The sequence below is a fragment of the Bison bison genome, unplaced genomic scaffold (assembly GCF_000754665.1).
Source record: "Bison bison bison isolate TAMUID 2011002044 unplaced genomic scaffold, Bison_UMD1.0 scf7180017864043, whole genome shotgun sequence".
Taxonomy (NCBI): Eukaryota; Metazoa; Chordata; class Mammalia; order Artiodactyla; family Bovidae; genus Bison; species Bison bison.
Window position 1 is genome coordinate 2,679,414 of NW_011494615.1, and position 27,356 is coordinate 2,706,769.

At 51.4% G+C, this 27,356-nt stretch overlaps 3 protein-coding genes across 3 annotated transcripts in view; 1 reads left to right on the plus strand and 2 right to left on the minus strand.

Moving 5' to 3' along the window:
• The window catches only part of TTC21A (tetratricopeptide repeat domain 21A), a gene marked incomplete at its 3' end in the record, with an annotated part of 34,776 nt that extends 27,762 nt beyond the window's left edge, over positions 1–7,014 (minus strand). Inside the window, 5 exon segments of the mRNA XM_010835569.1 lie at positions 1,970–2,092; positions 3,735–3,901; positions 4,564–4,674; positions 5,451–5,580; positions 6,850–7,014. Coding sequence (XP_010833871.1) covers positions 1,970–2,092; positions 3,735–3,901; positions 4,564–4,674; positions 5,451–5,580; positions 6,850–6,876 — 558 coding nt within the window.
• Positions 7,015–7,072: 58 nt separating this feature from the next.
• Positions 7,073–18,427, plus strand: GORASP1 (golgi reassembly stacking protein 1, 65kDa). Its single transcript, XM_010835498.1, has 9 exons — positions 7,073–7,240; positions 11,400–11,480; positions 12,136–12,339; positions 13,837–13,923; positions 14,058–14,188; positions 14,413–14,605; positions 15,437–15,587; positions 15,986–16,138; positions 16,369–18,427. Exons 1-9 carry the CDS (start codon positions 7,178–7,180, stop codon positions 16,632–16,634), a joined length of 1,329 nt encoding a protein of 442 aa, XP_010833800.1. The 5' UTR covers positions 7,073–7,177; the 3' UTR covers positions 16,635–18,427.
• Positions 18,426–27,356, minus strand: part of WDR48 (WD repeat domain 48) — a 52,601-nt gene continuing 43,670 nt past the window's right edge. Inside the window, exons 15-19 of the mRNA XM_010835497.1 lie at positions 26,292–26,397; positions 25,259–25,346; positions 22,825–22,901; positions 21,048–21,240; positions 18,426–20,443 (exon numbers count right to left, since the gene is read on the minus strand). Of these exons, the coding sequence (XP_010833799.1) occupies positions 20,348–20,443; positions 21,048–21,240; positions 22,825–22,901; positions 25,259–25,346; positions 26,292–26,397 (560 nt within the window). The 3' untranslated portion in view covers positions 18,426–20,347. The remainder of the gene's footprint in view (positions 20,444–21,047; positions 21,241–22,824; positions 22,902–25,258; positions 25,347–26,291; positions 26,398–27,356) is intronic.

The window sequence follows — 27,356 nt, forward strand, 5'->3', positions numbered from 1 at the left end:
AGATGTTTTTCTGGAACTCTCTTGCTTTTCCCATGATCCAGCAGATGTTGGCAATTTGATCTCTGGTTCCTCTGCCTTTTCTAAAACCAGCTTGAACATCAGGAAGTTCACGGTTCACATATTGCTGAAGCCTGGCTTGGAGAATTTTGACCATTACTTTACTAGCCTGTGAGATGAGTGCAATTGTGCGGTAGTTTGAGCATTTTTTGGCATTGCCATCATTTCCCATTCACTTTCCTAAAATTCACCACTGAAAACTGCTCACTGGGGCCGATGCAGCTACCGGGAGTCAGCAACAGTTTGCAGGTAACCCTCTTTCCACATATCAAATCTATGGGACTTTTTCTCTGTCAAGGCTCACCAGCCTTGGGTCACGGTCTCTGCAGGCAGCCAGCCACTAGCTCTCCTGGGCAAGTCATGACACATGCCTGAGGGGCAGAGGGCAATGCTTCCCAAAGGCTTGAAATTGGACTCCAAAAGGCTGGCTTTGGCCTACAGTAACCTTCCATTAAAAGACTTACTAAAAACAAGAAGAGGAGTATTCTAAATAAAAATTTATGTATAAACGTGTTTGCTGCAGCTTTCTTTCTACATGTACAACTAAAAACAACCTTAATATACAAACAGTAGGAGGCAAAGTTGGCAAATTATATTAGGTCCACACAGTAGTGGCCTGACTTTATGTCAAAATGACACGTGCTTATGAAACCCTACATGAAGAGAGAGACCAAATGGTAAGATGCCCTGTGATAATAACCATATGAAATCCCCCTGTCTGCTGGCCTGTAGCAGGTGCTGTGTGTGACCCCCTTCAGTACCTGGGGGGGCAGTGGATGTTGATATCTCTTGGAGGAGCCTCCCTCCTGGGCTCCCCTGTGGCTTCAGGGAGCCCCCAGGTACCAGGTTGTCCCCATCCCCGAGGGGCAGCCTACAGCCAACATCTTGTCAGTGAGGGGCTCAGGGCAGGGCCACCCCAGCTCCACAGTTCTAAGCAGAGCTGGCTGAGGCCGCCTCTAGGGCTGCTTCACACTCCAAGCTCTCCCTCCTACTTCTTTCACTTTTCCTACACATGTCCGACCCAAGGGCACAACCTGATAATCCTCCTCTGTGATAACTTCATGGCCTCTGCTGCCCAGCGAACCACTGAAGGCGCATTCTGAAACAACTCGCAGCAGAGAGATGAGGAGACATGGCCCTAAAATATTGTCGTGGGTTGTTCGGGGGTGGCAGGTCTAAAAGGATGCCATTTTGACTTTTTTAGACTTCTGGTTTTTCAATGAGCATGCATTCATTTCAGGTGGCACTAGTGGTTAAAAAAAAAAAAAATCTGTCTGCCAATGCAGAAGACACCAGAGATGTGGGTTTGATCCTTGGGCTGGGAAGGTCCCCTGCAGGAGGGAATGGCAACCCACTTCAGTATTCTTGCCTGGGAAATTCCATGGAGAGAGGAGCCTGGTGGGCTACAGTCCATGGGGTTGCAAGAATCGGACACGACTGAGCATGTGTGCAAACATATTCGTTTTATAAGATCGGTATATACAATCAGAAGCAGGCAAGAGCATGATTTTTCTCTCATAGATTCATTCAGCGAGGCTCACATCAGAAAAAGGCAACAATTTAAGATCAGAAAATACAAAACACATACCTTCTTTCTCTTATGACCAAGTGAGTAAGTTTAAGAGGTGAGATGAGAAAGGAAAACGTAGAGAAAAGGGACAGTGGGTGAAAACAAAAGGGATAGAGAGAAAAAAGCCCACCAGAGCCCAGGGAGCATAGGTCCTGAGGAGATCTTAGGCGGGAGACAGACAGACACTCAGACTGGGCGGAGTGCAGGAAGGCCTGGGGTGGGCCCAGGGCGGCTCTGTGGCCCTGCCCTCTCCGGGCCTCTGCTCTTCATCCACCAGATGGGGCCTAGAGACTGAGGCCCCTGGCTGGGGACACCCCTACCCCTCGCCTCCCCACTGCCTACCTTTCCCATCAGCCCCAGGATGTCTTTGGTGTCCTGAATGCCATGCTCCAGGTACTTGATGGACTTCTTCACCGTGTGGGGTTTGTCTGAGCTGAGGTCCACCCAGCCTCTGAGCACATAGCCCTGGCGTAAGAACAAGGGCAAGATGAAGTCCTTGCTCCTGCATCGCCTCCATTCAACTGCCTCTCCTGCCCCACCTCCCCCTCTTTGTCCCTCCATTTTCCGAGGCCCTGCGGGGCACCACTGCTCCCAGATCCCAGGGCAGCCCTTCTCTCTCTCTTGGGCCTTCATACCTTGTTCCTTCACCTGGAAAGCCCTTCCCAGCATGCGCCCCCTAAACCAGGTCCCTTCACCTGGTTAACCACCACCAGTCTTTAAAACTCAGTGGAGGAGGCCCCTCCCGCAGGAGGCCTTCCTGCAGGCTGGGGTGAGGCTCTCGCTGTAACCCCCAGGGTTCTCTTGCTCCTTATGGAGCGGACCACCACCTGTCTTACACTGGGGTCAGGGTACCAGGGCAGGACCACTTCCGCTCCCTCCACTCCTTAGACCAGCATAAGGGCTTGGCCTGGACGGGAAGCTGGGAATGCCTCTGAGTGGGCGGGTGGCCACTCTGAGTTCATGGGCCTTGCCGGCTCCTCTCCAGCCTTTACCCAACCTTGCCCGGCAGGTGCAGCAGGCCAGACCTGGGAGGCAAGATCAGAGGGGCTCCTGGAAGACCCTGTCCCAAAGCACCACTCATGGCCTAGAGCACGTTTCTCAATTCTTTTCCATTATTGTCCTTCTAGTGAGCCTTTTACCCCTGGAGAAGGAAATGGCTACCCTCTCCAGTATTTGTGCCTGGAGAATCCCATGGATAGAGGAGCCTGGCGGCTACAGTCCTGGGGTCGCAAAGAGTCAGACACGACTGAGCAACTGAACAACAACAAAGGAGCCTTTTTAGACGTTTCCCACCTAGTCCTTCGCTCCCCCTCCAAGAAAATTAAGTATCACATATACACTGATTTTACGTTCTGTGTGTGTATTTGTGTTTTACATACAAATAAAGAACCAATTCTCTCCTTCAAGAACCAATTTTTGCCCCCTTGAAAAGACCCTGATGCTGGGAAAGATTGAGGGCTGGAGGAGAAGGGGACGACAGAGGATGAGACAGCTGGATGGCATCACTGACTCAGTGGACATGAGTTTGGGTAAACTCTGGGAGTTAGTGATGGACAGGGAGGCCTGGAGTGCTACAGTTCATGGGGTTGCAAAGAGTCTGTGACTGAACTGATTGACTGACTGGGGGGCTGGGGGTGATACACGCCCTGCTGAGATGCACGGCCTGGACTGAGGCTTCCAATTCTCCAGTCCTTCAGCCATGAGACCACCACAGGTGAGATCTACTGTGTGAGCCACCAGAGACACCGAGCAGATCTCTGCACGAGGAAGTGCAGGCCCAGTGAAGCCAGCTCATCTCGTTTTTCAAAAGAACCAAGAAATCTGGGACTTTTAGGTAACAATTTTCTGATTTTGACATACCAGCAACTAATTCAAGATTTTAAAACTATATAGCACAGGCCATATAACACCTATCTGCAGATTGGACTCCATGGACAAAGTCCAGTTTGTAGTTGGCTAAACTCTGAGCCAGCATGGGCCTTGTTGGTGCCTGGGTGTGACCCTCCCCCAGCCCTAGTGCCCTCCACAGGAGTCATAGCCACTCTGCATGATGTGTTTGGATGCTGCTTTCTTTGGCTGTTGCCCCCACGATGCCAGGGGCCTGTACCTCTCTGGAGCTGCTGGAGATCTTCAACGTGCGGTCAATGTACTCCTTGGCCTTGTCGTGGCGGCCCATAAGCCAGAGGAAGAGGCCAGCATAGTACAGGGCAGTCCCACTGGCTGTCTTGCGGACTTCCTTCAGGCTGCTCTCAAGCTCCTGAATTGCTTCTCGGTCTGGGAATTCGTGAGAGGGGGAAGAGGACAAGTTAGGATGGGGAGGTCTGTCTGATCCTTTCCCTGGACACTCTGAGCCTCCCACAACACATGCAGCTGACCACACGACAGCCAGGGCCTGGGAACCAGCAACGCCGGGCCCTGTGATGCCACAGGAGCAGCCCAGCCCTGGACCTGGGTTTGCTGGTTGAGATGTATCTTTTCTCCTCTGTTCCCAGTTTTCTGGGCAGACAGATCAAACCAAAATCTCCCACCTCAGGCCCACAGTCCATTCCAGATGGGGAAATAGTTTGTACGTAGTTTTGTGGAATCTCTCCCTGAGCCTAGAGAGGTGGAGATTTAGGGGTAGAAATTTTTTATTTTGGCTTGGTTTTTCTTGACAAGATCTTGGCAAAGGCAAGCAGGGTATCTCCCCAGTTCTCGGGATCTGAAAGGAGGACCCCTCCCACTATCAGGCGTTCTGCCTGTGGCTCCCACTCAACTGGGCCTGGGCATGGGGTTTTCTCTGAGGTCTCTGTGGGGACAGGACTGGCAGCCACTACTCATAGCATCTGCGGCCACGTGTGCATACACTTCCCGCAGCCGCCCAAGAGGGGGCAGTGTCTGGAGCAGGGCTCTCTTTTCCCCCTGGGCCAGGCTTGGCTGAGCATGCCTGTACTCACCAATGGTTTCACAGCACTTGTGAGCATAAATGAGGGCCATGATGGAGCACAGGGACACATCTGGGTGATTCCGGATGCTCTCCAGGCTGCTGATGGCATCCTGGATGTGCTCTGTGAAGAGAGCCCACGTGGTTATTAAGCTCAGAGGGCAAGAGGCTCCATGGCAGACCCAGGGCTGACTCAAGGCTTCGTGTGATCTGACCCAAGGCTTGGACTAACTGGTCCACAGGTCCCTAATGGCCCAAGTTCCCTGAAGACTGAAGCTTCCTGAAAGCGCTGCTGGCACCATGGTCCATGTGGCCAGGGGATGGAGGACTTGGAGCTGAGAGATGTTCCTGTGAGTACTTGCAAGGATACCCTGTATCGGTTCTGAAGAAGGACCTCTGGGCATTCCCAGCTAGCTATAAAATATAACCCCAGAGCCACTGATGATATTTATCCTTCCATGTCCACTGACATTGGCCATGGGCAGCCCAGGACCACCTTCTGAATGTCAGTGAATTGGTACTGCAGGGGCCCTACTCCTCTCTCTGCTTCTGTCCCACACATGACTGTGTCCATACCTACCATTTCCTTTTCCTGCATTACCTGAGGTTGGTTCAGTAATCAAGCCTGGGGTTGGTTCAATAATCCTGTGGTCATTTCTGCCCTCTCCCCAACTCATTTTATAGACAGGGAAACTGAGGTGCAGAACAGGGAGAATGAGCTCTCAGTTCTCGAAAGTCAACTATATATAGATTACACAGATTTCTGTGAATTAACCTGGAAATCTAGCCACTCTGTGTAAGACTGTTTCCAGGGAAACATGACTGGGGTAGAAGCAGGCATCCAGGTGGAGCCGGTGCGTTAGTGCCTAAGGTCAGGAGGCAACACTGATGGGTCCTCACCTTCCCTGAGGACTCCATAGGCTTTAAAGAACTGCAGCACTGGGTCATTGTTGAATTTTTCCAGGCCCACAGCTGCGGCCTGCTGCACGTGGCGGAAGTACTTTTCTTTGCTGTAGTAAATGATCCCAGCCTGCGAGGAGGAAGGCAAAATCGCAATAGTCTTGAGTCCCTTTCTGCTTCTGTTCTGATCACCTCCCTCCCCTATTCCCTGCTCCTCCTCCAGTTCTGTAAAGAGAAGAGAAAGAATATCCTGGCCTCATCTTGTTCCTCCCCAGCCACAGAAACAGCTCCATACGGTTTTCTTAGGAAAGAGTTAGAAGATGGCTTGTTTTGGAATTAACCACAGACTCTGGTTCAAAAGTTGATGAGAAGTTCAACTCAAGGGAATAAGGCGGAAGAAGGAGGACCAGTAATAAGGATCACGAAAGCAATAGTTAGAATTGCAAGTTATTGTGGGCTAACCACCTGTGGTGAAGGGTATCAAAGGCTTTACGCTTATTGTCTTATGCATTATTCTCTCCATATTCCTCACAATTAAGGAAGCCAAAGCCCATGGAGGCTGTGGCTTGACAAACGTCATGCAATAAGAGAGGCTGAGATTTCAAAGTGAAGTCTCACTTCCCCTAAGGTTTGTGGGTGCTGGGGGTGGGGATAGATGTGGTTGGATTGTAAACAGCCTTGTGGGCCATATGAAAGAGCCCAGACATCATCCTGAGGGTAATAGGAAGCAGCTGGAATGGTTTTATGCATGGGGATAGCGGGGGTGGGGGGTGGGGAGGGGAGGGAAAGTGTTCAGATGTGTGTTTTTGCAAAAACCCCTCTGGCTCCTTTGTGTGTGTGTTGGAGTAGTTGCTATTGGTGGTGGTGGAGGTAGGGAGACTGCTGGTGAAGAGATGAGGTAGAGAAACCAGCTGGGAGGGGGACTGTTGCAGGTGCCCAGAGGGAACATGGTGGTGATACTGGGCTAGGAGATAAAATAAGGAGCTGATATTTTCTGCTGATAGACAGGAGCTGGAGATGCGTATGGGGAAGAGTAACGGCTGGGGGGTCAAACGGTGGTGCCATCCACTAGGGTGAAAGACACAGAAGAGGCCCAGGCGGTTGGAGCCGGGGTGGGGGTCGGATAATGGCAAGGTGACGGATTTTTATGCTTTGGTTTGGGGGAGCTCGGAGATAAGACTGGGTGGGGATGATGGCTAGGGGCTCAGAGTACTCGGAGAACACCAGACAGGATGTGCTCGCCACGGAAAGAGAGGCGAGAAGGCACCAAGACCGTCTGAAGAGGCCAGGGACAGCGAAAGCTGGGTAGCGGTCAGAGAGGTAACAGAGGAGCTGCAGGTCGCGAGGCTGACTGGGCCAGAGGAGGAGTCCCGGAGGGAGCAGTGCCCCGGTCACGCACCATAAGGGAGGAGTCATTGCTGCTCATCTCTGGACGTCCGCGGCTCTAGAGTCGGGGTCTCGTGGTGCCGCCCGGAGCGAGATTCCCAAGTCAGGGTCCTGGGTACGCCTCTCGCGGCCGGAAGTCGGAGGCTCGCGCGTCCTTGGAAACGGAGCAGCTGGCTGCTCTCTAAGGGCGTCAGAGTTAGGGGTGGGCGTGGCCTAGCGCCCACGTGACAAGGCGCGGGTAGTCGAGAGCCGAGAGGGTGAGCCCGCGCTGGGGGCACCTGGTTAGGCCTCCCGGGTAGGCGTCGCGGTCCCGGGCACCGTCGCCCGAGCTGACTGTGGCCATGGGCCTGGGCGCCAGCGCCGAGCAGCCCGCGGGCGGCGCCGAGGGCTTCCACCTGCACGGGGTGAGTCGCCCCTGCGGTGCCGGAGGTCTTAGCGCGGCACCCGCTCCTACGCGCGGGAACGCCGGATCGCCGGCCCGGGGGCGGCAGCCGCGGGGTCTCGGCGTGGGGTGGCCTCCCAGGGGAGGGTGGTACCCCTTCCCGGTTGGAGCCATCGCCGAGAGAAGGCGCCGTGGCACCCCTGGGTTCCCGGCCCGCCTGCGGCCGCGGTCGGCCCGGCGCCAGCCCCAAGTGCCAGCTCTGCAGGAAGCGGGAGCGTTTCCTTGTGGAGTCGGGCCTCTCTGGAATGGCACTTCTCCCAGGGGGAGAGTGAGCGCGCCAGGTTCAGTCAGGAGAATTTGTGCACTTGTATGAACACATTTATGATCGCCTGCTGTGCACTGCGCTCCATGTTGGACCTGAGGAGAGAGCCCAGTCCCGGCCGTCTGCGCTCTTGGATCGAGGGGGTCGCCAACTGCCGGGGAGCCCACCGGCTTTCATCCCACGCTTCTCGGGGTCGAAAGGCTTCGAGAGGTCGAAGACCAGTGAGAACCAGACAAGGAAAGTGGGAGCGGGAGAGCAGAGAGAATGCGGCAGAGGGCTCGGGGATAGATTTGCTGCAGGGGGAAGGTCCCCAGGTGGAACACTGCGGAGAAGCGCCGTAGGGCGTCAGCAGAGAATGTGTCATCCGTGTTGCTACAAAGAGGTCTGGATGAGCAGTCGCGAGGACAGTGGAGATGGGAGTGAGTTCCAGGCCCTGAAGGTGGGGAGAGGGGTCCGTAGCCAGATGGAGATTTGGGGTGATTAGTACCTCGGAGAGGGCGGGGCTGTAACAGAGGTGAGAGGGGCAGGTGGGTCTCTGTCTCCGGAGCACAGATGGGCCAGACTCCCTTTTCGCTTGTGCCCAGGTGGATGGCTGCAGAGATGGGCGTAGCTTGTCAGTTTGACGCCTTACTTTTGAGTGGTCTTTCCTATTGTCATAGGAGGCTGTGTTAACAACGAGGCGGCGGAGGGTTGGGGAATGAGAGTGGGGACCAAAGAAGAGGTTTGCTAAAAGGAAAGGCAGGATGGCTCCAGGGCCCAGAGGTAACAGGATTTGTGCTTGCTGATAGGCTTTCCCTAGTGGACACCATGATGTGGTACCAAGCGGAAAAAGTGGACAGTGAAATGCATGCAGCCAGAAGGGTCTTCCAACAGGTTTGATGGAAAGCAAAGTAAGGCTGTTGACAGGGGGTGAGGGTGGATGGTAAGAGTGAGGACAAGAAGGGCCTGTCGGAGAGGGACAGAGTGGAAAGTTTGAGGAACTGGGTCTTCACTTACAAAACATTTATTTTTTTCATTTCATACGTGCAGCTTTATTTTTTAATTGAAGTATAGTTGATGTACAATTTTGTATATGCATACAATACAGATACACAATTTTAAAAGGCTGTGCTCCATTTATAGTTATTATATAAAAATGTTTGCTATGTGCCCTGTGTTGTACGGTATAGCCTTATAGCCAAAAACAGTGACTTTGAGCACATACATTATGACATGTAGATTTCCGGGTTCTGGAGATAAAGCAGTGAACAGAAGAGACATTGTCCCTTTTCTTATGGAGCTTACATTTGGGTGCCAGCCGGGAGAGAAGGGAGCAGACTAGAAATTGAAATGTGTGGTATGTGGTGACCGTTGCTAGAGAGAAAAATAAAGCAGGGTAAGGGGTCCAGAGTGATGAGTGGGTGCTGTTTTAGATAGAAGGGTCAGGAAAGGTCTCTGATCAAGTCACATTTGAGCCGACACTCAGAAATAAGGAGTGGACAGTAGGCTAGGTGAAGTTTATCTGGTCACTCTTGCAATTAACTACCCCTACATAGCTTTTTAATCTGCTTGATCGTTTTCTTTCATTCTTCAAATCATTGGTCTTTAATAGTTCCATGATAAATTTTTTCCTGTTTTATATATATATGTATATATCTGTATACTCACACATAGATACATGGGGGAAGAGTGTTCAGGGTGGAGGGAGATGCCGAGGTAGGATTATGCTTACTGGGCTTCAGCAGTAAGGAGCTGGGACTGGTGTGCTTGAATGGCCAGGTCCTTGTGAGGGAAAGGGTGAGGCCACATTGTGTGGGGCCTGATGTGTTGTTGTCCTGGGCATTTAGGATTTAATGCTGAGGTATGGTACCATCAGGAGGCTTTAAGTAGAAGTGTAATGTTGCCTCCTTAATAGTAAAAAGAAAACCAAACAAAGAACAAGTGGGCTGCTTTCTCTAACTGTTGGCCTTCCCACACATGCAGAGCATGGTGGAGAAGTCACTGCCCTGCGCAAGCTGTTACAGGGCAGTGGGCAGGAACAAGCTCTGGGTCGGATTTCCTGGGTCAGGCTGCTGTTGAATAACTGAGGGCTTTTCCTTCCCTGTCAGTTGGGGTTAGTGAGGCGGTTAAATGACAGGGGAAGCAGGTCGTGCACTCACCTGGCACCCAGCCAGTCCTCAGAAGAAGCTGCCGTCGTGTAGTTAATTGCTTGAGGTGCCCTGATGGGAGTTGGGGCGCGGGTTAGGAAAGCGGCACACGTGTAGGGCTGTGGGGTTGGGGGTGTCAGGAACCCCCAGGAGAAAGCCAGACAGAGGGGGTGCTTGCTGCAGGACTGGGGGTGCGGCGGGCAGCATCCCAGATGCTTTCTGCTGTGGAGCCACAGTGGGCGATGACAAGGCCCAGGGCAGAGGCAGGAGAGTACCACCAGACCACGGGCAAGGCCACAGGAGCGAGGAGGTGGAGGCACAGGGTGGGCTGGGAGAGACCCTGCGCCTGCGCACTGGGGGCCTGAGCCTCAGGGCCTCATTGATGACGGAGAGTGGCTGACATTGGGTGGAGGAGGGTACAGGGCGACCAGCCTGCTCTGGAGCCAGGGCCTTACCCAGGGGAGGTGGGGTGGAGTGGCCAACAGCAGGGAGGAGCAGCTCCCCACCCGCTCTCCCGGATGAACTGTCCTCCCCTGAAAAGCTACCTCTTTCCAGACTTTCCCCAGAAGGGATAGTGAAGCAGGCTCCCAGGAGCAGCCCTCTGGGCGAGGCCAACTAGGGTGGAGTTGGGTTTCTGGGCTCATCTCAGTGGAAGCCATGGCAGCTTCTAGAAGTGGCAAGGAGAGGCTCTTTTGGTACTGCTGTGAGGAGGGAGCCCTAATCCCAGGGGGAAACTGGCCTGGATCCACAGCCTCAGCAGTGAGGGTTCCTTCAGTCCGGGGACTCTGTGATTGGAGGGCCTGGGGAGTGGCAGAAGCCACGGGTCCTTCCCCTCAAGCAGGCATCCAGAACCTGAGGCCACCTGAGCCCGGGGCTTGGGGGCCTGGTTGACACTGGGCTTCAAGTGCTCACAGCCAAAGGCTGGAGGGCGTGGGGCCCACCTGCGGTCCAGAACTGGGGATAAAGGCTGCATTGTCTGAGCGAGGCGCTGTGAATGGGGCCTTTGAGATGGATTTCCACCAGAGCAGCAAGCCTGGCTGCTGTGTTTTTGGAGACAGCAGGGAGTCTGGGAGTGCAAGGCTGCACAGGAGCAGCCTTGGGCTGGGACTTGCTGCTGGAGGAGCTGGCCCACGTGGGGAGGCTGGATGGCAAAGGGAACTGTGTGCTGCTCTCCAGGCTTGCTGGCTCAGGCTCATGCCCGACCCCGGGGTCCGTTCTCCTCCGCCAGCCCTCCTCAACCTTGCCTGGATCTGTCACCACAGGGTCAGGGGCCCTCTGGGATCTGGCCACAGGCTGTCTTCCCCACTCCTGTCTTTCTGGGCACAACCCCGGGTCACTCCTTTCCTGTCCACATCTGACCCTTTCTGGTAAACCTTCCTGGCTCTCCAGCAGCCCCAGCGCAGGCCTCTGGGGCAGCGTCTGAGTCACCCAGACGCAGGCTCCCCGTGGCCTCCTGCCCTGGGCTCTTTCTGTGAGGCTGTCTGGAAGCGTAGTCTGTGGATCACGATCTGGAAAGAGTCGTTTTCTGAAAGAGGAAAACATAAGCCCAGGAAAGCAGCGAGAGAGGATGGCGTGAGCCTTGGCTGTGCCCATGTGTGGCCCGCCCGGCCCAGTTCACGCTGGGGTCCGTGTCCTCTCTGGGGCGGGGAGCGGGGCAGTTTCTAGAACTGAGGGCTGGGGGTTTCCGGGAGAGCCCTGGGGTCAGCGCAGTGACTGCAGCCTCTGCTGCACAGGTGCAGGAGAACTCCCCCGCCCAGCAGGCAGGCCTGGAGCCTTACTTCGACTTCATCATCACCATTGGGCACTCAAGACTGGTGAGGCCCCCCTCCTGCCTCTGGGGTGGGTGGGTGGGTGTGTGTGGGTGTGTGTGTGTGTGACTGGTGTGTGTGTGTGTGTGTGAGACTGGTGAGGCCCCCCCGCCGCCTCTGCCGTGTGTGTGTGTCTGCGTGTGTGTATATGTTTGTGTTCTGCTGTCCCATGGGAACCCCAGCCCTGCCTGCCTTTTCTGCTGGAGGGAGACCAAACCCCATCTCCCCCTCTTCCAGGGCAACAGTGAGCCTGATGGGGCCCTGCCTGGAGTTTAGCCCTTGGGCCCTCCGGGGTGGGTCAGAGGCAGGGGGACTCCTGGCACTGTCCACAAAGCCTCCAGGCCTGCCGAGAGGGCTGAGGGCTCTGGAAGGGGCCTTTCAGGGTGGGCCGTGCGGCAGTGCTCTGGACTCAGGGGGCTCTTTGCTTACTTTGTGGTGTTTTCTGGGGGCCCCAAGGGAGGAAGGTTTAGCAGGGCTTAGGGATGCTTAGGGTCCAGTGGCTGCAGGCCCAGCCCTGATCTGTGGACCCAGCCCTGCACCAGGTCTCTCGGGGGCAGCTGGCCACCAAGGCCCTCACCCTATATCAGACCCAGACTTGTCTGGGGGTTCTGGCTGGGTGTTTTGAGGGGGGCTCCAGGAGTCAGCCCTGCTGCCCTTGCAGAACAAGGAGAATGACACGCTCAAGGCCCTGCTGAAGGCCAACGTGGAGAAGCCAGTGAAGCTGGAGGTGTTCAACATGAAGACCATGAAAGTGCGTGAGGTGGAGGTGGTTCCCAGCAACATGTGGGGCGGCCAGGGCCTGCTGGGCGCCAGCGTCCGCTTCTGCAGCTTCCGCCGGGCCAGCGAGCACGTGTGGCATGTGCTGGTGAGTGGGGCATGGCGGTGGGATCACTGGGGGGGACGGGGATGGGTGTGTGGGGAGGCCTCCTAGGAAAGGCCGGCAGCCATTGGGCCTGTCCGGGGATTCTGAGGGCAGGGTGTGGTCTCCCTGTTCCAGGGTCCCAGAGAGGGCAACTCCTCGTCACCTGAACAGGGCCCTCTGACTTTGGGTAATTTCTTACACTCCAGACCTTGGTTTCTTCTTTGGAAAGATGGGGCCGCCATCTGCTGGAAGGGTCGTTGTGCTGCCAGAATGCTGCTGTTACTGCTTTGCATTGTTTAGTTGCTAAGTCATGTCTGATTCTGCAACCCCGTGGACTGTAGCCCACCAGACTCCTCTGTCCATGGGAGTCTCCAGGCAAGAACACTGGAGTGAGCTGCCATGCCCTCCTCCAGGGGATCTTCCCGACCCAGGGATTGAACCTGTATCTCCTGCATTGGCAGGCAGATTCTTTACCGCTGTGCCACCTGGGAAATCCTGCTGCTGCTTTAGTCCTTATCTAAAAAGAGTGTTTTTTTCTGGTATACTCTAGGGTATTACCAGTATCATGTTTTTTTGGGCAGGTCCCCTGAGAGCCCCTTCGGGCACTCAACTGGTGCCTGGGGTCTGAACCTTAATGAGTCTCCGTGACTGAGCTGTCACAGCTGTTGCTGTTAGTGTTCGTTCCTAGACATACACGCACACATGTGTGATATGCACAGTCACTGATTGTGCCCCGGTTCTTGAATGCACAGTCCTGCAGCTTGATGGGTGGGAGGAGCCCTGAGCTAGAAATGGGCTGATTTGGTTTCTAGTTGCTTCTCTTGCTCACTGACTCCTTGGGGGAGTCTGCTCAACCTTTTCAGCTGGCCTTACTCTGTCCATGAGTGCAGTGCAGGGGTGATGATGCAAATCCTTCCACGTTTCTTGGGAGACTGGGATCGGGGAATGGAGCTTCCCAAGGGAGAAGGCAATCCTGGCACCTACTTATCACCACCCTTGCCTTTAACCTCCCCCCTGTCCCAAGGTCTTCAGCCCTATGCCTGCAGCAGTAACAGCAATAAAGTGAGGTATTTACTGTGGGACAAGGTGTGGTTTTCATTCTGTACATGTATTATTATTTTTTTTTGGTCTTCTCAGCAACCTTTTGCCTAAGTACTATATATCCTACTTTTAACTGTGGGGAAACTGGGGCAGAGGAGTAAAGTGTCTGTCTTCAGTGCCCCAGCTCACAGCGGGGGGGAGGCTGGACTTGGATCGGGTGGTCAGATGCGGGAGCTGTAAGGTGAGCCGTGACACAGTGCTGCCCTCTGCTGGGCAGACTGTGGACTGGGGGAGGCAGGGGAACAGGGGCTGGGTGGGGCTGGGTGAGTCTGGGTTTGAGGTCTTGGCCTGGGGATGGAGGACAGGTGTACTACTCACCCTCTGAAGACACAGCTCTCCACCCGCTGCCCCCCAGTAGCAAGGCTGACAGTTGGATAATTCGTGATTCTTTTTCCGCAGGATGTGGAACCCTCTTCACCTGCTGCCCTCGCAGGCCTGCGCCCCTACACAGACTACGTTGTGGGCTCGGACCAGATCCTCCAGGAGGTGAGGAAGGGCAGCCTTCCCTCCCCACTCCCCCGGCCCCTTGGATGGGGTGCTGTCCATGAGAAGTATCTTGTCTTGTGAGGCTTCCCATCCCAGCGTGGGAACAGGGCTTAGGTGCTGTGTGTCTGTTGTAGTCCGAGGACTTCTTCTCGCTCATCGAGTCCCACGAGGGGAAGGCCTTGAAGCTGATGGTTTACAATTCTGAGTCTGACTCCTGCCGGGAGGTGACTGTCACCCCCAATGCAGCCTGGGGTGGAGAGGGCAGGTACTTCCTGGGATTGGAGGGCTGCGGGGTGGGGCTCTGTGGGGCGCCTGGCCAGTGGGTGTGGACCTTGAGTCCCACGGTGGGGGTGGAGGGCTGGGCCCTGGGCCCAGGGGTCCTGAGGCTGATGTTGGTCTGGGAGACCCTCTCATTGCTGGTGGGTGGGGGTGGCAGGGGTAGGAAGGGCTGTGGGACAAGCCCAGGAGGGTGTTTCTGGCCTTTGGCAGCCTGGGCTGTGGTATTGGTTACGGGTATCTGCACCGGATCCCAACCCAGCCCCCCAGCCACCACAAGAAGCCGCCTGGTGGCCCGCCGCCCGGTGCCCCACCGCCTGGTGCTCCACCGCCTGGACCCGGCCCCCAGGACTCTCCTGCCCCTTTTGGCCTGGAGACAGGCTCCAAACAGGGTGACTATGTGGAGGTACGTGGGGAGCACTGGCCAGCTGGGGCAAGAGGGGAGTTTCATGTGGGCAGAGGGGCCTGCAGCTGGGAAAGGAGGAGACGGGGGCTGTCCTCACCGGGAGCCTATCTGTGGAGCCCTTGGGAAGCCCCCCGGCTTGTGGGACCCAGGCGGAGCAGATGGGGCCAGTCCCGGGACCGTGCAACCTGCTTTGATTTTCCTGCCCCTTGGGTCTGCAGGTGAGGGGAGTGCGAGGCACTGGTTGTCATTTTCATTTCACGACTGGGACAGTGAGGCTCAGGGGTGGGCAGAGCCTTGTCTTGTGACTCCCTGAGTCTGTCGCAAAGTTAGGCCAGGGACTGTGTGTCTGGCCCAAGTGCCTCTGGGCATCAGGCTGGTGCCTGGGGTCTGCATGCGGGCACTCGGGGACTACTCTCCAGGCATGCACTGTGCCAGGGGGTCACAGACAGGGCTGCTCAGCAGAGTGGGAAGGGGACCCCAAGTCCATGTTGGCACCTCATGGGAGGCCAGCTGGGCCTCTCTTGCCTGGCTACACATCTGTAGAGGAAGCAGTAGATCCCCAAGGCTGCTTGCTCCTGTGAGCTGAGTGGTGCTCCCGGGGTAGGTGTGGGCTAGGGGTTAGGTTGGACTAGCCCTGTCGTGCGGAGAAGGCAATGGCACCCCACTCCAGTACTCTTCCCTGGAGAATCCCAGGGACCGGGGAGCCTGATGGGCTGCCGTCTATGGGGTCACACAGAGTCAGACATGACTGAAGCGACTTAGCAGCAGCAGCAGCAGCAGCCCTGTCCTGACAGGGCCCTCTGATTCCTCTTTTTCCCTGGCTCCCCTTAGGCCTTGCTGCAGGCACCTGACTCCTCCACAGAGGAACAGCCCCCTGGGCCTGAAAGTCTTACCCAGGGCGCTCAAGACCTTGGAGACCCACCCCGTCCCATGGAGATTCCTCTGCAGCCCCCACCTCCGCTGCAGCGAGTCATGGACCCAGGTACTGAGCAGGCCGAGAGCAAGCCGAGGGCTGGGCGCTGGCAGCCATCTCGTACCTGCCAGGCTAGTCGCAGATGATGTGATCAGCGTGCGGATGGGGAGGCTGCCGTCCAGAGGCGAGAGGGGGCCTGCTCAAGGCCACACAGTACACTGGGCACAGGGCAGGGTCCGGGCCCTCTGCCGCTGGGCTATTCCTGTGATCACCCACCCCAGGCCCCTTTCTTTCCTCAGAAACCGGCTGTGGGAGCCTCTGGGGCTGGCTGGGAGCTTCACAAACAGCTGAGGTTTCAGTCTCAGGCCAGGCCAGATGCCCCAGAAACTGGGCACAGTGAGCCTGAGGCGCTGGCCTTCCAGCGGTCAGGGTTCTGTGCCGACAGAGAATCGTGTGCCTCCCCGCAGGCTTCCTGGACGTGTCTGGCCTCTCCCTCCTGGACAGTAGCAACACCAGCGTCTGGCCTGGCCTGCCCTCTTCCACAGAGCTGACCCCCCCTGTGGCCTCAGCCTCAGGGCTGGAGGATGTCTGCTCCAGCAGCGGTTCTCACGAGCGTGGTGGTGAGGGGCTGGCCCCTCTGAGGGGGGACCCTGGGTTGTGGCAAAGGTGGCCCTGATAGCCGGGTTAGAGGCTGGCCTGTGGGGGAGGGCAGCCACATCAAGGCGCTCATACACTGGTGCTCTCATCCCATCAACACAGGGGGCAGGAGCTGGGGGTCAGTGGGGTGACTGCCCAGGCCACACTGGCCCAGGTTCTGTGGGCCTCCTCAGCTCCACCCTGTGTGTTTCAGGTGAGGCCACCTGGTCTGGGTCCGAGTTTGAGGTCTCCTTCCCAGACAGCCCCGGCGCCCAGGCCCAGCCAGACCACCTGCCTCAGCTGACCCTTCCCGACAGCCTCACTTCTGCCGCCTCACCCGAAGACGGGCTGTCTGCTGAGCTGCTCGAAGCCCAGGCGGAGGAGGAGCCAGCAAGCCCAGAGAGCCCAGACTGCGGGATGGAGGCTGGGGGGGCTCCTGGCCAGGCCCGGCTCTCCACTCCTGACCACTCTGGGCTGTGAACCAGGCCCTCTGACGGCGTCTCACGAGGCCTGGAAGTGGGGGGCAGCTCAGGCCACACTGTGTGGGGTGGCCCGTGTTAGTGCTTCCTGGGCTGAGGCCCTGAGTGCTGCGCAGTGTCTTCTGCCGACGGGGGGGCTTTTGTGTCCACTCAGACCCTACTGGTCTCCAAGAGAAAAACCTACCAGCAGTCATTCTGCCTGGTGGTCCTGGCTTTGGGGAATTGGGCACTTGTCTAAGAATCTCAAACAAGTACTTTTGGCGTAGCAGGGGGCTGGGAACAGCACCAGATTAAGTAAGTTTTCCAGAAGCTGGGGTAGGAGAGGATTCTTTGCTGCTTGGGTCGGGCATGGAGCTTCCATTGGTAGAGGCCATGGGCCTTGGGGATGGGCATCTTTGGGCCATGTGCCCATTGCATGTTCCTGCTCCAGTCACTGTGGCTACACGGCAGGTAGCAGAGTCCAGGAACCATCAGGTGTGAAGATGGGGTGAGGGAGGAAGGGGTTGCTGTGGAGTGTTTGTCTAATCGTTCCGTAGCGCTTGCCTTGATTCTTTCCATTACAGCCAGCCTATCTGTAATGGAGGGCACCCCCAAGCCCTGGGACCCCTGCCGCCCCATTTGCTGTCTCACCCTGTGCTAGTCTGCACAGTTGGCTCAGGCTGACCACATACTCCAGTGAACCTGGCCCCTTCTCCTGAGGGAAGGTTGGAAATCCTGGGCCCTTCAGCAGAGACTCACCTGTGCTTGGGCCGTGATGCTGCTGCTTCCCCAGCATCTATATCCCACGGACCTAGCGTCCCCAGCTGGGAAACCTGTCAGCTCCCAAACTTTTACAATTATCTCTTTTAAATATACAAGTCATCTAGCCACCCTAGTGGTGAATAATAGTTAACAAATTTAACTTCACCATCCTAAGCAGGCTCTCAGAGCCCGTCCTCCCGCCTGGAGTACTTTACACACAGCTCCCACCCCACGCAGGGATGAGGCGCCTGGACAAGAGTGAGTCAGGGCCCGCTGGTATTTCCCACAGTACGGGAGAGGGCTGTTCCCCTCTCCCCCAGTGCCTCGGGAGGCTGAGACTGGGTTGTGCGTCTTGCTCTGCCTAGGTCCCACAGCAAGAGGAGGGCTCCGTGCAGGGGTGATCCTTATCACTTGAAGTCCTCTCTTTGGCCAGAGTCCCTCACCTTCCCACAGCCCTTGCTGATTACCATGAAAGCTGCCTCCGGCCTGGCCTTCTAGCCTCAGCCCAGTCAAAAGTCCCACCCTTACCATTTGATTTGGTGTGTGCCCTTAGAGGGAATTCAGAGCTCCGTTAGGCTCATAGAGGGGCCCAGACCAAAGATATGGAGGGAGGGGCCCCATATCAGCAAACACCTCAAGTTTCCTGCACTGTGACTGCATTTAAGAAGCAAAGTTTTGTCAGGTCTACCAGAGCAGCTGATAAGCCTGCAGAATAGGGAGGCATTGTGTCCAGAGCCAGTGTCAGAACCTGGTTCCTGGGTTGTCTGGGAGCCCAGTGTCTGCCTGCAGGAATCCAGGAAGTAGAATCACGCCAGGCCTGTTCTGAAGCCAGTTTCCCTTCACTAACCTGGCGGCCTGACCCAGGGTCACCCTCACCCAAGGGACCTGGTTCTTCCTGCCCTCACGTTAACACACCCCCCTCCCTAAACTGGGGGATAAAACGGATATCAATGCTAATTATTTCCAGGGTAAACACAAAACCAGAAGTTTCTCTAATCTGCTATAAAGGAAAATGACAAGTGGAAATAAATGTGTACCATACACTTTGAAATATTTTAACTAAAGCCTTTATTCTATACAACTGTGAAATACAGATTTTTACCCTTTTGGCATTGCAGACTGTCAGATCTTCTGGAAACTATTACGGGTTTGACTGGAACAATAAAAAAACACAACCATGCTGGGGCAGGGGGGTCAGATCTAAGATGGGAAGGGAGCACAGCCGCCCCTCAAGACTCAGCACATGGGGCAGCATGCCCCAGCAAGACCTATTCCTTCAGCCCAAGGGCCCTTCGTGCAAACAAAGCTGAGGGCTGGGAAATTAGTTTTGTTTTTTTTTTTTTAGCCATTAATTCACAACTATTGCTAAAAAATGTGCACCGAAAGTGCACCGTTGTATTCAACAGATAGAAAGGATTTTTTTTTAAAAAAGCCGTTGCTCTCTGCATAAGGGAGACAGACTCGTTGGAAATGTGGCGTGTCTTTGCTCACTTCTTCGAAGTGCTGGAGGCAATGACCGCTCCACTTTCCAAAGGAGGCTGACCAGCAGTGAGTGAACCCTGTCTCTACAGTTGTGCGGATCAGAGTATCTCAAATGGTTAGGTCTGGACCCAGGCCCATCAGCTGCCTCCAGCTGAACCTGTGCAGATGTAGAAAAGAAAAAACCTTCCCCACCCCCTCCACAGTCCCTGCGATTACGGGGACGGGCCACACACAAGCTGGGGAGGCAACTGGACTGGAATAAACTGCCCTCTGAAGGCACTTGTGCTTCTGGCTTCACACAGGAGGCTTGTCTTATGTAGTTTTATGGGGGTGGACCATTGTTCTATTCCGAGTACAAATGACCTTGGGGAGGATCCAAAGTATGTTTTTTTCTGCCAAAAGTTAAAGTGTTTATCCCCAATAAGTTATATTCTGTACAAGATCGAAATGATTCTATGAAAGCTTTAGATTGTTAGAAAGAACAGTGAAAAGAAATCTGGATACAGGTACAACAACACAAACCTGCATATAAAACTGGAAAAAACAAAACATGTATACTTCCAGGACATGAATATCAAATTAACTCATTACGATACCCTTTTACTCTGACACCAGAAATATTAGGTAGCATTGAAATGAAGTTAGGATCTCATTATGGTCTTAAGTTTTGATGGTGTCATGCTGCTCACCCGGAGCAAGACCCTGTGGTGTCACCTGGTCTTGCCCATAAAGAAAACACAGTGGAGGAAGGCGTGAGACAGCTGCGCCTCCTTGCGGCCACCGCGCAGTCCAGGCGTCCCAGCTGGGCATGGGCTGGGCGCAGTCTAGGCTGGCAGTCCAAGCGCTATGACCCAGCACCTGGGGTTTCGACAGATCTGCCTACAACAACACATCTGAGATGCAGTATTAAAAACAAGCCCAACAGTAATCATTTATTATGAAATGGGCTGGCTCTTGAATTGTGCAACAGCCAATTCCTATTAAAAATAACTGTCTTAAATGGTGAAAACAACTTGTTTGTTTTTTTAATGACAAACTTGGAAAAAGCCTTCATAGGTACTGCGTAGATGGAATGTACTCTTAGAAAAGCTCCCGAGTGTGTGGGATTGGAGTTGGAACACAGTGACAGACGTGGCCCTACCATGTGTCTCTGACAAGTGCTAACAGATCAAGATAAGGTCCTTGGAAACAAAAGGAGGAAGCAAAATCTGTGCTGGCCTCTCTTCAGTCCTCAGTACATTTCGCAACACAGCCTGCTTGGGGCTCTTCTGCTCTGGCACTCTGCCTCCCCTGGGACAGCTTAATCTACACATGGAGACTGGTTTCTATATTACATCTTGATTAGTCACTTCAATGGAAAGATAATCTCGGTCCATACCAAATCAGTCGTTAGAAGTCTTGTTCCCATTGGGGCTCTGGGCTTCCTAGGACTACTCTTGGGGCCATAGAGGAAGGTCAGTAAATGAATACCCAGGAGTGCTGGCCTGCCCTTCACGTGGACTTCTGACGGTAATGGAGGGTGAGGTCACCACCACTCTTCCATATGAAGTGTTTCACTGTTCGAAGGTCCATATTTGGATCCAAAACCTGAATAACAAAAAGTAAATAAAAAAGGTATCCAGTATCTCAGGCCATTATTGCTAATGCTGAACTCTCCTTGCCCATGCTTGGTGGCCTGTTCTTGCTGCATGCAGGCATGAATCTGGGCACGGGAGATGTGCAACTCATGTGGCTAGGGCAGACACGACATGTTCAGCTGTTCTGAAGAAATGCCTCGAGTGAATCCTCATTTACAGCATTTCCACAGATGCTCCACTCACCTCCTCTTCAGATCTTAAACTAACACAGCAGGTGCTGCTCTGCACATCAAGATGAGCATGTGGCTTTCTTTTCAGAAAAAAAAATCCACCAGCACATCCACATCTGTCTGTGTGTGCATTTCAATCTCCTTGTCCCCTTCCTGAAAACTACCCCCAGGGTAAATGGAAGCTTTAGGGTGGGTTAATCAAGCCCTCCAGAAAGGGCCTCACAAATAGGTGGGAGACCCGGCGCTCCTTACAGTCTCTCTAAAAACAGAAGCCCTCCCCCGACCCCTGCAAGGCAACAGATCTGGAAACCACAACCCTACCACATTAGGAAATTCTGAGCACCAGCACTGGAAACAAGGGGGCAGTGTCCTCAATCCATTTACCTGGTCCTGGCACAAAAGCTCAATTTTCTCCTCTGCCAATACAGCAATATCCTCCTCTTTCTCCTGTTCTCCTGGTTTTTCATTATTAGAAGAGCTAGTGGTTTGAGACTCATTATCCAAGTTGATGATTTTCTCATAGACGTGTTCCATTACTTTCCGGACTTGAAGCATGTCACTAGCAGAAAGTCGGTCCCTGAAAAAGGCAAGGGCAGATGGTGACATCAGGAAATCACTGGATATTCTCCCATTTTCTTTGGTGATAACATTTGATAAGGCTAAATCATACCACAGAAACATAAACCAATACATGTTCTTAGGCATTGCTTTAATCCATTTTTAGAATTCCCAACAGATTTCTTATAGTGTCATCTCCTAAGACAGATTATGTGCAAATAAGTGAGATTATATACGTAAAGAATAGCCTTCTAGGTTCTATTCCCTTAAACACTTTCCCAAAGCATGGGCAAACTGAATGCCCCTGAAAGGGAAGGCAGCCCCTGGTGCTCATTAGGCTCTGATGATGGATGTACCCATTTCTCCCAGGGCTTCCTCCTATAGTCAAGACCTTGAGTTTCAACTGCCTGTCTGATCTCCAAACCCACCAACCCAACAGCTCCCGCCAATGTCCCAAAGGCATCACAAACGCTACATGTCCAAAACTAGATTCAGCAACTTCCTTATCCCCAAACCTACTTCTGTATCTCTGACATCAGTTAATAATGGTCAAATCAAGTAGCTCAGGCTCATACTTTAAAAGCCATCTTGAACTTCAATCATTAAACACTGCTGAAGTGCTATCCAGAGCTTGCTTTAAGATCATCCTCTGTGTCTGAGTGTGAGTGTGAGTGTGAGTGTGAGTGTGAGTGTGAGTGTGTGTGTGTGTGTGTAGGCAGGGGGATTCAGTGGGAGGGAGGGAGTAGAGGTACAGATGACACAATGTTTAGCCATACGCTGACAATTACTTAAGCTGTTTGATGGGATAATGAGGTTCATTCTTCTTTTTTGTGTATATGTTTGGAAATCTAACAATATCTTATGTAAGCTCCTACTTCCACATCCCTGATCAAACCATTTTCTGGACCTGAAATATCTTTCTTTTGACCAACCTTACATGTCCAGCTCAAATTCCATGTCCTTCAAGAAACCTTTCTGGAAAGCTATAGTCACAGATTCATTTCTTCCCCCTACACTTGTCTTTCCCGAAGTATCCATAAAAGCAGTTATTATACACAGAGTGTGTCCTAAACTATGAATATGGCAAGAGACAAAATCATGTCTTATTTTGAACATCTGCAACTGGCCACAGTAGGTACTTTGTAAACGGTTAAATTATATAAACTTTCAATATTATGAAATTAGCCTAAGATCTAGTACTTGCCTCCTGTGCAAGAAATGTAATCATAACGAATAAAAAAATATCTCTGGTAATTAATTAAATCCAACCCAGGGATCGAACCCAGGTCTCACGCATTGCAGGCGGAGTCTTTACCAGCTGAGCCACCTGGGAAGCTCAAGAATACTGGAGTGGTATCCCTTCTCCAGTGGATCTTCCCGACCCAGGAATCAAACCAGGCTCTCCTGCATCGCAAGTGGATTTTTTACCAGTTGAGCTACCAGGGAAGCCATACTTTGTAAATGGTTAAATTATATAAACTTTCAGTATTATGAAATTAGCCTAAGATCTAGTACTTGCCTCCTGTGCTATAAATGTAATCATAAGGAATAAAGAAATCTCTGGCAATTAATCAAAGTATTGCACGACACTCCATTTACTTACTTTTTTAAGGTTTTTGCTCCTGAAGATGCATGAGGTTGGAGGTAGAAAGGAATTTTGTTGAATTTGGGCATATTTTTCTGAAATATTAAAAGTGAAAAAAGGTAAAATAGTTTCTGTTAGTTGATAAACTAAAATGATGTCAATACTTGTGAAAACATGATTCATAAGTTAATCACTATTGTACATTTAAAAGTGACTTTCTATGAAATTTATAGTAAGCTATCAAATTATGTCAACCTTAGAGAAAGGATATCAGAAAAGTATAAAGTTTCATTTTGTAATAAAACATAAATAAAGACAAATTATATGCAGTGTCAGTAGCAATATAAAATTGCAGCATGGCTCTTCTCAAATAAAAATTCAAGGTATTAAAGAGAAACAAGCTTTATTTTAATTCTTTAAGCCATACAAACCAAAATCTCAAGTCTACATTCAAATGCCAGAACAAAAATTTAAGTGTCTTGAGAGAAATCCACAACATTCACTTTTGAGAAAAACCATACACGCTATGCCGGTAAGGTCCATTATCCACCTGGAAAGGTCAATCAAGTCCTCCTAACTTGCTTTACCTCTGACATCAGAGTGAGGTCTGAGGTTTCAAATACGAGTGGAAAGTTCAGCCAACCACCTAGATGTCCACATGATGTAAACCATACACTTAGATAAAAGATAAAACTAATCGGTCATCTTTGCTATGGGGATTAATCCCCCTTTGAGCCTCCATGTCATATCCTCTTTGGAGGTTTCCTCCGGGGAATAAGCCACAGGCCTAAAGTCAGCAATGCATCCAAGTGAGTTTCACAGTCAAAAGAAGTAGTGGTTTATGGGGAGCTCAAATTTAGAGAAGACTAGAATATCCATGAGGTGTCAGACTGGCTTTAAGTTCTTGGAAGTTTATCTGGGTCAGAAAACAAATTTTCTAGAAGGTTCTAGAGATTAAATCTCTTTTCATAAGGCTTTAAATAGACAAAAAATTGGTCAATAGCGTATAACTAGAAACAGACCTATTTGTGTATAGGAATTTAGTGTATGATAAAACAGCATTTCAAATTAGTAGGAAAAGTTTAGATGATTCAATAAATTGTGTTGACACACTGGCTATCCATTTGGAGAAAGTTAGCATCTTACTTCACTTCACACCAAACAGAATACATTCACCAAATAGAATAAATTCTAATACTTTAATGATCTACATACAAACTATTATCATAAACATACTAGAAGAGAACACAAGAAAACATTTTTGCTACTCTGGAGTGGGAAATACTTAAGCAAGACATGAAACTCACAGACATAAAGGATTAATCTGGTCATATAAAAATTAAAACTTTTTGCCTGCCAAAGGACATCATGAGCAAAGTAAAAATTCAATCAAGAGGCAAGAGAATGGTCAAAGGGTTAATATTCAATATGAAGAACTATTACAAGTCAATAAGAAAGACAAATAACCCAATAGAAAGTCGAGTAAAGAATACAAACAGGCAATTTACAAAAGAAATAAAAATGGCCACTATGAAAAGATGCTTAACCTCATCGTAAGTTAAAAAAAATTAAATCAATGAGATAATACGTCTATCTTTCAGCAAAGATTCTAAGTATCCAGCATTGGTGAGGGTGTGGGGTACTGGGCACTCACACACTGTTGGTGAGAGTGTAAACTGGTATACCCTTAGTGGAGTGCAATTTGGCAGTATCTATTGAAATTTAAAATGTGCATACCCTTTGATCCAGCAATTCCACTTCTAGGAATTTACCCTAAAAAGTACACAAAGATATATATACAAGGATGTTCACTGAAGCATTGTTTGTAACAGAAAACATTGGGTACAACCTAAATGTCCATTAATAGGGACTGGCTAAATAAATCATGGTACATTTATACAACGAAACACTATGCAGTTGTTAAAAAGAAGTGATCCATATACTGATATGAAGAAATGTCCAAAATATATTTTTAAGTGAAAAACAAAACAAAAAAACACACCCAAGTTGTAGAACAGTACAGAACAGTAGCTTCTGTGCAAAATAAAATCATCTATATATGGATTGCATATATCTAGACACACATAGATAGACACAAATAATATATACTTGTGTATGCACAGAAAAAGGTACTGAAGGCTTGGCATTAAGCTATTAATATTTACTACCTCTGGGAAGAAGAATAGAAAGTGAATGGAAGAGAGTGTTTGGAAAAGGATGGGAATTTAACCTTATTCATTTATTATTTTCTTTGATAAGCACATTTTATATATTAAAAATAAAGATAGAAAGAGATATAATATTTCTCTGCAGCTTTGGAACTGCACAGAAGCAGAAAAGGATTCCACATGGCAGTCTAGTTTCAATGAAAGATTATACAATCTAATACAGTTAATTTTCTTCATGATTTGGAAAAAAATAAGAGGACAAAGTGGGAGTGGAGGACACTTACATCCACAGTGATGTCAATTACCCATTGTGGCACCGTCTCATTAAGAAGCATGGACTCAGTCTCACCCCCAGAATCTCGGCAGAGCAGCCTAAACATAATCCATCATGTAGTAAGTGACAAAATAAGCACGGATCCCAATATCACTGTCATTAAATGTTAGAGGGAGGGACCTTATAGAGTTCATTCAGGATAACCCCCAATTGACACCTGAGGAAATAAAGTAGAAGGCAGGCAGAATGACTCATTCTGCGAAGAGTGAAAGCAAGCTGTAAAACTCAGGCTCCCAGATTCCGAGGCCAGACATACACTACGGCTGCCTATTGGGGCCCCTGGGTGAGGACAGGAAGCTGGGTGTAGGCAAGGCACTTGAGGTCGCCCAGAAGTGCTATGGTGCATGGGACTCCACACACAATATGGGGTCAGGATGTTTTCAGTAACTCCTCTCAGGAAATCACCATAAAGGAAGAGAGTTCTGCTCTCAAGGGCAAGACAAATAGCCTTCTTACTTCTGGCCCATGGCTTTCTCCCATGACATTTCCTGGGCCTTGGCTGGCAACTTGGAGGTGAAGCCAGTCTAGCACTTGCCTGCAGGCCCTCATGAAGGCCTGCCTTGCACCTCACGTCGAGCCACTGTTGGGCACGACAGTTTCCAGGAGCAGCCCAGTCCATCTCCCCTGGCCTGGTCTGAGGGAAGTTATCTACTCAGATGTTGTCCTGTGGGTGGGGACTTCTGGTGAAGTCATCTGTCCCCTCACCCTGGCGGTCTTGCTGGTTAAGTGAGAAAAAGCATTTCCTGCAGAAACCACTAAGAAGCTGCCTTGAGGCAAGGTTATCAACCTCCACAAGGTATCAACCTCATTTTATCACTAGAGGCTCAGCTCTCAATTAAGATGGGGTCTAATAGCATCAGACACTTAACTATTTCAGGGAGGTGAAAAACCAAAACCCAGACACCCCTAGAAATTAATAGACATTTGCTTGAATCAAAACTTCAGGGCAAACAGGATGCACTCTTAGCCCTTCTTACCCATACCTGAAGAGGGTGCGACCTCCAGCTTCACCAAAGATCACAGGGGTGTGTGGGGGCACTTGAAAGTAGCCATTTCCTTTCTGTACTCGGTTCTCCTGCTCCCCATTTACTAGGAAAAGATGTAGACGGCGTCAGTACCCAGAGTCAGTGCTAACAACACAGATTCTAAACATTCTGTTTCCACAGGACCCAACCATTGCAAGATTTTAAAGTCACAAAGTACTGTAAGTTAGCTAGAGATGGAAATAAAGGTAAAAAACAAAGTTAAGTTCCTGAAAATAAGAAATATGGCAATGTGCGACACACCTCATGAGAGGTGATTACATTTTAGAGGAGATTAATGTTTGAGATTTAAAACAAAAACATAACCATCTACTTCAGCCTCAGGGCAGTCTAGAACAGTCTCTTTATAAAGGATGATATGCTCTTTTCTTTGGTGCTGGGGGGTGGGGATTGGTAAAACACCAAGCACAGAGAAATTTGTGTCAGAAAAAAAAAATTTATATTTAATGGCAGCCACAACTAATGGTATTAGTGAAAAACAAAATCTCAAAGAGGTCATAAACTCATTTTTATTGCTCTCTGCAGATTTCATTTCAGTCAGCTCTCCGCAGCTGACTCCTCCTTGTTCATAACCACTTTCTGAAGGAATCTGGAAGCAATCTCGCCCTCTGCAACCCAATAGCACTCTCTCACAGCACCAACTCTGACCACACAATGCAGATGTAAGCGGCGCTTTGTCCAACCAGAATGCTAGTCCCTGAATGGAGGGATCCATGCCCATCTATCTCTATTATCTTCACTTACAACTCATTATAGGCCTCCGAAAACTGGAGGTGCCCACCTCGTACGACCAAGCAGTCTGAGGGTCCACTGTGTGCCGTGCAGGTCCAGCAGGATTACCAGCCAGGTAGTGTGTGCCATGTCCTGAGCCTGGCTCAGTCCTGCCCTGCCTTCACTATGCCAGTTTGATTTTAAGGATGATTTGGCGTTCCTGTGACTTATTCTTTACTCCCCCAACCAAAGTCTGCCTTCAAGAGATGCTGCCTGTAGCCCTTTGTTTTGATT